Genomic DNA, 12978 nt, shown 5'->3' on the forward strand with positions numbered 1-12978 from the left:
TTGCCTGTTTGTGTACAACAAATGCTTAACACTACCCTCTGATAAGCCTACTGCTCGACCACACTATCCCAAAAAAGAGCATTAGAATTATCTAATTTTGCCACTATCTTACCTCTAAGAGGAACCCTTGGACTCTGTGCACACTATTTCATACTTTGAAATAGTATATACAGAGCCAACCTCCTACACTGGTGGATTCTCTATTTGCAGATTACTAATCTTGTGAAAATCTCCAGGTGCCAGACTGACTGTTTTCTTTTTCTGTTTTCTTTAGCAGAAGGTGAGGCAGGCTTACACAACTTGTGATAAATGCTCAAGGGATATTTGGTGTTACACCTAAGGCAGAACTGGGTCTATTTCCCATTCTCTTGCCCTAGGAGCATACTCATTAAAGCATCAGCAAGGACTCAAGGCTAGTTGAGAAAGGCTGCTCAAGGTCACAGTGCATCAAGCCAAAGCACAACACTACTCATCGACCGTACGATCTTCATAAAATACCAATTTTAACACAAAGGTAATACAAATTTATCAATTTACTTTTCTACAGTGTACTCTTAGTTAGGAATGTTTTTGATTATACCTGTAAAAAGTTAACACGTACAGAACATGTGATAACATCGGAGTGCACTTCAAATTAAAGTACCAGCAACCTGCTGTTTCTCTGTTTTCAACTGTAAAATCCAGATAAAAACAAAAGTGCATGCTAGGTTTTTTCATAAATGCCACACCATTTCTGAGTCAAAGTTAAAATATTTTTTTTGACTGATCAGAGAAACATAATTTACCTTTAATAAGATAAGGATGATTACAGCACTTCCTGAGCTCCATCATTGTGTTTACTAGGTTTGGAACATTAGCCTGCCCTGCTCCTTTAGAGAGAAACGCAAAGTTCTTCTCCAAGATTGCACGATAATATTTCTTTTGGATGTTGGTAAGCTCCACTTCAATGATGGTTTCTTCCTTTGGGGCCAACTTTTTTTCTACATCTTCCTTCAGGCGTCTCAACATCATTGGTTTCAGGATTGCCTGCAGCTTTTGTACCTAAACGGATAAAAAGGGTCTTTGTTTTGTACAAGATTTTGACCAGACATTATAGGGGTCCAGAGAGTAATGGAACATGTCTGAAAGATTTTACAAACTTGTAATTCTAAATGATGTCTCCCAACATCAACTGTCCACATATCGATAACGAAAACCCTAAAGAGTCTATATATAAAACTAAACTCTAGAAATGTTCTTAACCAGGATCACTAGTTGTGGGCACTCAACAATTTTAAGAAAAAGATCAAGAACTGAGTGCACCACTGTGAAAGGTTCTACGTGCCTTTAAATTACCAAGAGCAAGGGAGAAGGTAAGGAGGGGCTCATATGTAGTGGATCAGATGTTAGACTGAGGGGGTGGCCTACTATTTATCTGTTCTACTGCATCCCCACAGCCCCAGCCCCCACACGGGAATTTCTTATCCAAGAAGTCCATTATGCTTGTAGCAATTGAGGACCACAACATTAATAGTTAAAAAAGCATATTTCAAATGTTGAAAACATGTAAATTGTTGACAAGGTTATTATACGTTATGAGGTGGAATACTGGTCTGTACTCATTGAATATTTCTTTCTATAACATGTACCGGGCTATGGATGAATGACATTCAAACATTCTGCAATTAAAATGTGTAAGTGATGCTTTTTAATTAAAATGACAGGCTACAAAAACACAAATGAGTCAATGGACAGCTGGGAAAAGTTGTACAAAATATAACAGCCACAAAATAATTTGGCACAAATTGCAAACAAATTATATTTCAGATTGTTTTTTATTACCCAATTAGTAACATAAGACAGTAAAATCATAGCCTGCTATAGATAAAAACGTTATCAACATATGAAATCCGATGGTTGGGTCACTGGATGCATAATGGTTAAGCATAATGGGAATGTATGCTGGACAAACTCTGTAGCATTTCACATGCCTCATACCATAAGCAAGTGTCAAAGCATAAAAGTCTTAATGTACAGCTCAACCTGTCTGATCAGGCTCGACAATAGATGGGAAGAACAGTTTCTGTGATTGGCAGCAGCGTGGGCTGGCAGCCAGACCCCATAAGGCTGCACAGGCAGAACTGGAGGAATCCTCTAAGGAACCCCTACAGTACAGGGGATCATGCAACTAGCACTGGAATCAGTGTAGTTGCATGGTTCCAACATGTTGGATACCAAGCATGCCTAGGTTTGGAGGAACCATTATATAGTTGGACCGCTCATGTTGACCGGTGTCAACTAAATACCGTAAGATGGGTTTCCCGCACTTACAAAGCCCAGGGAATGGATTCTGTTTGTAGGAGTAATCTACTCAAGCTCAAGGGTACCCTGTCACTTAGGGACATGTACCCTGCCCTTGTGCTGAAGGACCTACCAGAGGGGTGACTTACAGTGTTTAAGTGCAGTGACCAGGATATAAGGTAAGCCTTATATCGGTGATGGAAGGGTTTTGGGGGCGCGGTTCGGTGCCGCAAGATGTCAGGCAGACTTTGATTGAGCTCCTGCCACCTGATCTGGCAAAATACGCCGATCTCCGGCTATTGTACTCTGAGATAGCGGCAGGACAGTGTAGCCTGGAGGCAGGAGAGCAGTGTCGTTTCCCTGAGCGCTGGGTGAGCTGTAGTGCACCGGATGGTAATCGCGCAACGCATGACAGCAGAGGCGGCCTGGGCCCGGACGTGGCAGGAGGGCCTGCCTTACGGTGAGGAGCTGGGGGAGTGGGAGCAAGTGCCCCCCTCCTCCCTGCCTTGCAATTCTCCTTCCTCCTCTCCCCTCCAACCCCACTTTAGAGACTGTGATGAAGGGGGGCCCCTGGGCGAGAGACCCGTGCTGCGCAGCAGGGCCCCCCTGATGGACTTGGCCTGCAATGAGAGGTTGAGCAGCCTGAAGGCGAGAGCACCCGGAGGAGCTGAGAGCTTATACTCAGCAAGTTGGGTCGGAGGTGATAGTTTGAGGGGCTTAGCCGCGAGGCGCAAGATGGCGGCGGAGCGTGAGCCCAACCGTGGCAAGGAGGCGTTGGCTGTGAGTACCACGGGGAGGCCTGGTGGCGGTGCGCTGCCCCCCTGCTCTCTTAGTTTTACTTCTTTGCAATCCAATCTCCCCCGGGGCTCCCACGAGTGCACAAGGGAAGAGAGTGCGCTGTCATTGACCAGGGCTGAGGCCCGAAAGAGAAGTGGAAGCAGTGGAGAGGAGAGCCCTGAGCTAGAAGGGGGTGACTGCCGTGCGGGCCCTCCTGCGGGGTGGAATGTTCGGGCCGAGCTTTCAGGCCGCACACTGGCGCGGAGGTGGGGCACCTCCCCATGAATGTGGGAAATCATATAAGGAAGGAACAGTGGATGAGTGCCTAGGCCCCCTCCGGCCCATATGGGGACAGAGCTCTTCGCCTGGCATCTGCTCCCTGCGGTCCGGCATGGACTCCGATGGACACTGCATTGTTGCCATACCTGGTAACCTGACATAAGACATGAACTGTGGGTAATTATGTTTGCTGCCTGCAAGGAGTGGCGCTATGGGTAGAGGAGGATCAAGCGCTGGCCCACCAGAGCGGCGGGTGAGCGCCTCTCCGGTTTTCACTGGGTCGCAGAGCCAGGCGGTGCCCCTAGCTCCTATCATCCATGATGACAAACTGAACAAAATCCTGTAAGCCATTGAGGCCACTTGGCAGGACCTACATAACAGAGTGGATGTGGTGGAGGTTAGCCTACTCCGCGAGGACCAGGAAAAACTGTCCGCAAGAGTGACAAGCACAGAGAGGGACCTCAGAGACTTGCGACCATCACTAGCGGCGATGGAGGAGACAGGTTGCCCACCAACAAGGTCAGGGAACTGGAGCACAGAGCAGAAGTTTTAGAGGGCCAGTCCTGACGGAATAATATCCGCTTAGTGGGTTTCCCAGAGGGGACGGAAGGGTCAGACCCCATCCAATTATTTGAAACTTGGCTGGCTCAAACTGTGGGAGTGGAGGCCTTATCCCCACAATACATTGTGGAACGCACACACAGAATGCCATCTCACAAGCAACCGGTTGGAACGACACCCATACCAGTACTGATTTGCCTTCTTAATTACAAAGACAGAGAAATAATACTGCAGAAAATGCACACAGTGATTCCGCTCCGGTATGAAAAGTCCTGCATCTTGCGGACTACACAGCTGTGGTTCAGTGTCAACGGGCCTCCTTTGTGGGAGTCAAGAAACACCTACGCCAAGCCGGCCTCATATACTCCTTACTATTTCCAGCTAGACTCAAGGTAATAGCTAATGGTGCAAGCTTCTTCTTTACTGAACCCACAGACGCCTGGGACTGGGTGGAACAATGCAGATATGAGGTCTCTGTAGCGTCATCACCGAATGTGCACCCATACCAGCTCAAAAGAAAGAAGAACAGCAAGAAAACCCCACAAGACATTAGCACAGACAGAACGAAAGGTGCTCCCACCCCGGCACGCCTGGGACAGAGGCAAGCACTATCGGCTGCAACTGCGCAATGGCAGGGCGAGGGACCAACCATGTCACAGATCAATAATAGACAACATTCTGACTCCGAGTCTGAAGCCTCTGTTAGTGAGGCCTTCTCAGACATCCTACCAGTGGTAACGCCACAGACACCAGATAACGCTGATCTAGGAAAGACCTAGTTATTAGTGTGAATGCTAGTGCTTTCAACACTACCCGGCCCATCGGGCTACTCGTCCCACTGAGTAAGACTAATATAACTAAGAAGGGGTATGTAGCATTCAGAGACACATCATGTACTATAAGTTCCCCAACACACTGCACCTGACGCCCCCGACTCGTGTCCAGAAGAACCAACACTGCAGAACCAGGCGACTCCCATGACGTGGACACCATGAGACAACCTTGCTGCACCCCCACGGCGACGCCTGCAGAGAGAATCCAGAGGCTCCCCCTTACCATGACTGCCCAGTAACAAAGAACCTGACGCCTGGAAGAAGCCCTGCACCCGCAGCCCCCAGGCCAGAGAGAAACCAACTACCGGTGCAGGAGTGACCAGCAGGCGGCCCTCATCCGTGCCCAGTCGGTGGCTGGCCCGAGAAGCCCCACCTGTGCCCAGCCTGCATCGCCAGAGTGACTCCCTGGTCTCTCCATTGATTTCTACCTAAAACCAGACACCTACTTCACACACTGCACCCGGCCACCCCTGTGCCACTGAGGGTGTATTTTGTGTGCCGGTTTGTGACCCGCCCCCCAGTGCTCTACAAAACCCCCCTGGTCTGCTAACAGAGAACACAGACTTGAACCAAAGCACCCCCTGTCTCCATAGGCGTCTATGTTATTTGGGTCCTACTTTGACCTCTGCATCTGACCGGCCCTGTGTTGCTGGTACTGGGTGTTTGGGGATTCCTTGAACCCCCAACAGTGGGCTGCCTTTGCCACGGAAACTGAACTTGTAAGTACTTTACTTACCTGAAAAACTAACCAATACTTACCTCCCCCCAGGAACTGTTGATTTTTGCATTGTGTCCACTTTTTAAATAGCTTATTGCCATTTTTGCCAAAACTGTGTAAATTACAGTTTTAATTCAAAGTTCCATATTTACCTATGCCAAGTACCTTAAAATGTATGAATTTTGACTCTTGTGGTTCTAAAATAAATTAAGAAAAGAATGTGTTTCTATATAAAAACCTACTGGCCTGGAGTTAAGTCTTTGAGTGTGTGTTTGCATTTATTGCCTGTTTGCGCACAACAAATGCTTAACACTACCCTCTGATAAGCCTACTGCTCGACCACACTACCACAAAATAGATCATTAGTACTATCTATTATTACCACTATCAAACGCTAAGGGGAACCCTTGGGCTCTGTGCACACTCACTCTCACTTTGAGATAGTATACACAGAGCCAACTTCCTACACTATGTCAGATCCCCCCTGCCTGCAGTTACTGGTTACTGCAGCAGAATATCTTGGAAAAACCTTCTCTGACTATAATCAGTTATTGATAAGTTTCTGATGGGGACAGTCGCGACCACCGGTCCCTACATGAAAGCTGCAGCCTGTAGCACTGGAGGACCAAGGGAAGACATGCAAGATGCCCTAAGGCATTAACTGAATGACAACTGGGGCACGATAACCACACACACAATGGACTGGGAGGCGTTGAAGATAGTGACACTGAAAACTGTATTAGCAAAACAGTGGGGCTTCGAGCAACAATACCAAGGGAATTAGAGAACTTAGAAACTGGACTTAGGGAGATAGAATTGCAGTCACAGGGCTCCCTAGAAGGAAAGCACCAGTTGCTTACTGCCCCAGAGATGCATACCCGCCTCATAGAGCAACTCCTTGTCTTGACTTTAAGGCATTTGAGGCGAAGATGCATGCTGAGGGGGACAAATCGGGACACCTGCTGGCCTGGTTGTTGCGCAGTTCAGCCCCCACGTTGTAGACCACAACAATTAGGCTATCTCCCACGCACTTGCTCACCAGTCAAGTGGACATCCATGATGCTTTCACCACATACTACTACAGAGACCTGTATTATCCCCAGCCAACAAATAGAATCCAGAGGATACAGAACTTCCTACAGGGAATAACCTTACCAGTACTACAGCCTGCAGGCGACAGCACTGAATGCGCCCTTAACAGCCCAGGGCATAGGTTAGTCAGTCCGGGCATCAGCCACCGGGAAAAACTCCGGGGATGAATGGACACCCCCTCGAGTTTTTATAAAACCTACCTACCGATACTAGCAGTGTTGGAGATTTACCAGGTGGCGTTGCGGGAGGGTAGGCTCAACCAAACCCTGCACAAAATCCTTGCTCACATCCCTTCCTAAACCAGGGAAAGACCTGCAGGAGCTGGCATCTTACCACCCCCCATCAATGCTTGGGTCAGATGATAAAATATTGAGCAAACGTATAGCCTCTAGGCGTCTAGTTCAGTTGCCCCATCTACTACACATAGAACAGAAAGCATTTGTCCCCGGCAGATCCCCAAAACTTAATATACGTAGGTTGTATAGAATATTGGAAAAAGGCCCCAACACAATGGCCATATGCTGCATGTCTAGTTCTAGACCTTGAAAAAGCGTATGATACACTAAATTGGAGCTATATGTTCTCCACCATAGCCGCCTTTGGCATAACTGGTTGCATGCATAGTCTTATACAACTTTTATACGGGGATCCTACGGCTCGTGTAAAGATGGACAGTGCATTTCGCCTTTTCACCAGTGACAAGGGGGACACACCAGCACTGCCACCTGTCTCCACTATTGTTTGCCTTGGCTATGGAGCCTCTGGCCCAGTGGCTTCGTCAGCAGGGCGCAGAATGGGGAATTCCTCTGGACGGAACCATGCCCGTAGCTTCCTTGTATGCAGATGACGTACTGATTTACATCCCGGATATAAGGAATGGCATAAATGCCATAACTAAGATATTATCTGACTTCAGGGCGGCTGCGGCAGGTCTAGGGGTAAACTGGTCTAAGTCCTGTCTATTCCCTCTGCACCCCTGCTGCCCTATGCAGAATCTTCAAGCAAAAAAATGAGACATTGGATTGGAATCTACTACCTTTCGCTATTTAGGCATAAATATTTACCACGCCATGCAAGATCTGCTGGATGGTAACCTCACAAGAGCTATTACAACTATACGCTTCTACAACTATACGCTCTCAAAAGACCTTCTGTAGCACTTCGCCGCTTACTGTGCAAGGCAGGATTGCGTTATCTAAAATGGTTGTACTCCAGCACCTTTTGTATTTTTTTTTCATAATCTCCCCCTAATTATCCCCATAAAGGTCTTCCGTATGCTGCACGCTGTATTAATTGCCTTTCTTTGGAACAAAGGCAGACGTCAGGTGGCACTCCGTAAATTGCAACTTCCGGTTGGGAGGGGAGGATTGGGAGCCCCCAATTTTGAATATTATTATTTGGCAGCGCAACTACAGTGGCCAGCCCGATGGTTAGCAGGCCGCCTGTTAGACGAGCTGGTACAGCGTTCCAGTGGTAAAGTGCAAAGCTTGGTTCAGGAAACCTTTCTCCTATCTGCTCCACCACTCCCACACTGTAGTACGTTGCTGACAGTAGCCCATGCCAGCTATAAGTGCAGTATTAGAATAATGCCTACACTCCTGACGTAGTCCCTCAAAATTAGACTCGTAGCGTTTAGAACATTTTGGACAATGCTAGGCCAGGCAGGGCTACAACAATGGGAAGCAGTAGGGATAGACACAGTGGTAGCTCTATTCCGCGATAAAGTACTTAAGTCTTATGACCACTTGCACAGTGAGGAGGGACTCCCGGGTGGTCATTTCATAGCACACGCTAGATTACCTGCCATACTAGCTGAGCAGTGGCAAATAACTGACTCGGAACCAAATCCTCATCCGTTATTGCATGCCCTCCACATCATGGGCAGTGGGAAGAACTTAATCACTTTATTCACCCGGGCGCTGGCTCACACGACCAGGAACCCTCTGCAGGTGCTGCGTGGAAAATGGGAACAGGATGTGGGTAGAGGATTTCAGGATAAAGCATGGGACAGGGTACGGATATACCACAAAAGTGTCTAGAAATGCTAAGTTCCAATATATACAGTTCAATATATTACACAGGGCATACCTTACACCAGATATGCTGAATAAAATGTGTGGATCCTCATCAACAGGCCCCCCTTGTCACAACCCTGTTGCCAATATGTTACACATGTTCTGGTCATGTCCAGAAACGGGTCATTTTTGGCAACAAATAATGGGAACTCTTGCAGAATTGACCTAGCGTACGGACATATTATTACAATTGGATCTCTTCTGCCATTCCAAGTGAGCGGTTGTAACTAGTCGCTTTATTAACCTAGTGCTAATTATAGGCAGACAAGCTATTGCTAGGAGTTGGAAGTCGCCCATGTTCCCACTGGAGCGCTGCTTGATGGAGACAGGGTAGAGCTGAAGCGGTTGCACTCGGGAGGAAGCTAGGGGGTTGCGTAAGGCCCCAATCGCAAGTGGCTGGGAAAAGTATATGCAGGAGCTGCATAATTATCGAGAACGAATGATTCCTTAATGGATGTGCCTTGGCGGCCGAGTGAATGGTTATGTAGCCCTGCTTAACAAAGATACTGCCCTTCCCCTTTGGCATTCAGATATCGGTACCACATATCAATATCCCATCTTGGAAAATGTGGAAGGCAGCTGGCTCACTGTTGCAGGCTGTAGGAGGTGGAGTGCTAGAGATACCAGCATGTCATAAATGGAAAATGTCACTTACCCAGTGTACATCTGTTCGTGGCATGTTCCGCTGCAGATTCACATGCTATGCACAGGTCCTGCCATCTAGTGTTGGGCTCTGAGTGTTACAAGTTGTTTTTTCTTCAAAGAAGTCTTTTCGAGTCACGGGACCGAGTGACTCCTCCTTTTCGGCTCCACTGCGCATGGGCATCGACTCCATCTTAGATTATTTTCCCGCAGAGGGTAAGGTAGGAGTGAGAGTGTAAAGAAAGAGATGTCCATGCAATGGAATAGAGATATATACACATATGTACAAATTTAAATGTAACTTAAACGGCCACAGGCTCGCGGGGAGGAGGGAGGGCGCATGTGAATCTGCAGCGGAACATGCCATGAACAGATGTACACTGGGTAAGTGACATTTTCCGTTCAATGGCATGTGTAGCTGCAGATACACATGCTATGCATAGACTATCAAGCAGTTCTCCTCCCATAAGCGGTGGTCAGCCTGTAGGAGTTGAAGTTGTTTGAAATAGTGTTCTTAGTACAGCTTGTCCTACTGTGGCTTGTTGTGTTGCTAACACATCTACACAGTAATGCTTGGTAAATGTATGGGGTGTTGACCAAGTGGCTGCTTTACAGATTTCTGTCATTGGTATATTCCCTAGAAATGCCATTGTTGATCCTTTTTTCCTGGTGGAATGTGCTTTTGGTGTTACTAATTGCTGTCTTTTAGCCTTTAGGTAACAGGTTTGGATGCACTTTACTATCCATCTGGCTATGCCTTGTTTTGAGATAGGATTACCAGTATGGTGTTTTTGGAATGCGACAAACAGCTGTTTAGTCTCTCTAAATGATTTTGTTCTGTCTATGTAATACATTAAAGCTCTTTTAATGTCTAATGTATGGAGCGCTCTTTCTGCTACTGAGTCTGGCTGTGGGAAAAAGACTGGAAGTTCCACTGTTTGATTTAAATGAAACGGTGAGATGACTTTAAGTAGGAATTTTGGGTTTGTGCAAAGTACAACCTTATGTTTGTGTACTTGTATAAAGGGTTGTTCAATAGTGAATGCTTGTATTTCACTAACTCTTCGTAATGAAGTGATTGCAATGAGGAATGCTACTTTCCACATTAGAAATTGAAGTTGACACGAATGCATGGGTTCAAACGGTGGACCCATGCGCCGTGTGAGTACAACATTGAGATTCCATGAAGGTACTGGTGGTATTCTTGGAGGTATGATACGTTTTAGACCTTCCATGAAGGCTTAGATGACAGGCACTCTAAATAGACACGTGTTTTGTATATTTTGTAAATAGGCTGAGATAGCTGTGAGATGTATTTGGATGGATGAAAAAGCTAAATTTGCTTTTTGTAGATGAAGTAAATAACTTACAATGTCTTGTATGGGATGCGGCAAGAGGTGTTATGTGTTTGGATATGCAGTAAAAGACCAACCTTTTCCATTTGTTTGCATAGCACTGCCTGGTAGTGGGTTTTCTTGCTTGTTTAATTACTTCCATACATTCTGGTGGAAGATGTAGATATCCAAACTCCAAGACTTCAGGAGCCAGATTTCTAGATTGAGTATTGCTGGATAGGGGTGCCTGATCAGTTATTTGTTTTGTGTCAACAGATCCGGCCTGTTTGGTAGTTTGATGTGTGGTACTAGTGACAGGTCTAACAATGTTGTGTACAATGGTTGACGTGCCCACGTTGGCGCTATAAGTAGGAGTTTGTTTTGACACAGTTTGTTGACCAGAAATGGAATGAGCGGGAGAGGGTGAAAAGCGTAAGCAAATATCCCTGACTAGTTGATCCATAGAGCATTGCCTTTGAATAGAGGGTGTGGGTACCTGGATGTGAAGTTTTGGCATTTTGCGTTCAGGCTGGTGGCGAATAGATCTATGTCTGGTGTCCCTGAATGTTGTGATTGTTGAGATGTGCTCCCCATCCAATCATTGATGCATCTGTTGTAAGAATGGCGTGAGGCACAGGGTCCTGAAATGGCCGCCCTTTGTTTAAATTTGTGGAATTCCACCACTGAAGCGAGATGTGTGTTTGCCGGTATATCAACACTAGATCTTGAAGATGACCATGTGCCTGTGACCATTGTTTTGCAAGGCACTGTTGTAATGGCCGCAAGTTTAGTCTTGCATTTGGGACAATGGCGATGCATGATGCCATCATACCCAACAGTTTTATGACAAATTTGGCTGTGTACTGTTGGTTTGGCTGGATTCTTGGTAATATGTTGTGGAATGCTTGTACCCTTTGTGGACTTGGGCTTGCAAGTGCTCTTTGGGTGTTTAATGTGGCTCCTAAATACTGTTGAACTTGCGCTGGTTGTAGGTATGATTTTTGGTAGTTTATTGAGAACCCTAGTGTATGTAGGGTGTTTATTACATAACATGTATGATATCGGCACTGTGCTTGACTGTTGGCTTTTATTAGCCAGTCGTCAAGATATGGAAAGACATGGATATGTTGTCTTCTTATGTATGCTGCGACTACGGCAAGGCATTTTGTAAATACCCTAGGAGCTGTTATCCCGAAAGCTAACACTTTGAACTGGTAATGTTTTCCTTGTATTACAAACCTGAGACATTTTCTGTGAGCTGTATGGATGGGTATGTGAAAATACGCATCTTTTAGATCCAGTGTTGCCATAAAATCTTGTTGTTGTAACAATGGGATTACATCCTGTAGTGTTACCATGTGAAAGTGTTCTGATAGGATGTAAAGATTGAGAGTTCTGAGATCTGGTATTGGTCTCAATGTTTCGTCTTTTTTGGGAACGAGGAAATACAGGGAGTAAACCCCTGTTCCTCTTTGATGATGTGACACAAGCTCTATGGCTTGTTTGAGTAATAGTGACTGTACCTCTGTTTGCAACATTGAAATGTGTTGAGAGGAGAGTGTGTGTGTGTGTGTGTGTGTGTGTGTGTGTGGTTTTGGGGGTATATTTGGAGGAGTTTGTGCGAACTCTATGCAGTAACCATGTTGGATAATGGATAAGACCCAATTGTCTGTTGTGATGGGTAACCAGTGGGTGTGGAACTTTTGCAGTCTTCCTCCCACAGGGGAAGTGTGGTGAGGGAAGATGTGGATGAAGTCACTGTTTGGTATGCGTGGGTTGCTTTGAGGGCTGATATTTTCCTCTAGATCTGGGAAATTGTCCTCTGTAGTTTCCCCAAAACCCCCCTTTCTGGTATTGTGTCTGGTAAGAGGGTTTGGATTGGGAAGTAGATGGCTCAGATGTTTGGGGTCTAAAGCCTCCCCTATATTGAGGCTTTCGAAATGAGCCTCTGTATTGAGTTGACTAAAGCCCCCCGTTAGCTTTGGCAGTGTCGGCGTCTTTTTTCATTTTCTCAATGGCTGTATCAACCTGTGTGCCATGTAGTTGGTGTTCGTTAAAAGGCATGTTAAGAACAGCCTGCTGGATTTGGGTGAGCCAACACTAGAAGTCGGGTAGGTATTCAGGGGGCATCTCTAAGATGCCCTCTGGGTGTATGTTACAATAAATTGCACACGGGCTGCAGCATGTATTGTGCCACCCTAAGGAACCCCTCACCAAGCATGTAGGAAAGCTGGCATGGTGTGTTGTGGGTAACCAAGGTACTTGCACCTTATACCAGGTATCCCCTCTTAGTGAAGTGTAGGCAGTGTCTACAAGGTCTCTAGAGATAGCTGTGGATGAGCAGCCAAGGCTTACCTAGGAGACATGCACAGCTAATTCAATACCAC

General features: G+C 46.3%; 1 protein-coding gene across 8 annotated transcripts in view; it reads right to left on the minus strand.

Moving 5' to 3' along the window:
* CHD9 (chromodomain helicase DNA binding protein 9) overlaps positions 1-12978 on the minus strand; it is a 1629153-nt gene that overhangs the window by 901539 nt on the left and 714636 nt on the right. For all 8 annotated transcript variants that reach the window (XM_069216350.1, XM_069216347.1, XM_069216351.1 and 5 more), the window contains one exon: positions 786-1041. In XM_069216350.1, the coding sequence (XP_069072451.1) occupies positions 786-1041 (256 nt within the window). The remainder of the gene's footprint in view (positions 1-785; positions 1042-12978) is intronic.

Source organism: Pleurodeles waltl, chromosome 12 (assembly GCF_031143425.1).
Source record: "Pleurodeles waltl isolate 20211129_DDA chromosome 12, aPleWal1.hap1.20221129, whole genome shotgun sequence".
In the NCBI taxonomy this organism is placed as follows: domain Eukaryota; kingdom Metazoa; phylum Chordata; class Amphibia; order Caudata; family Salamandridae; genus Pleurodeles; species Pleurodeles waltl.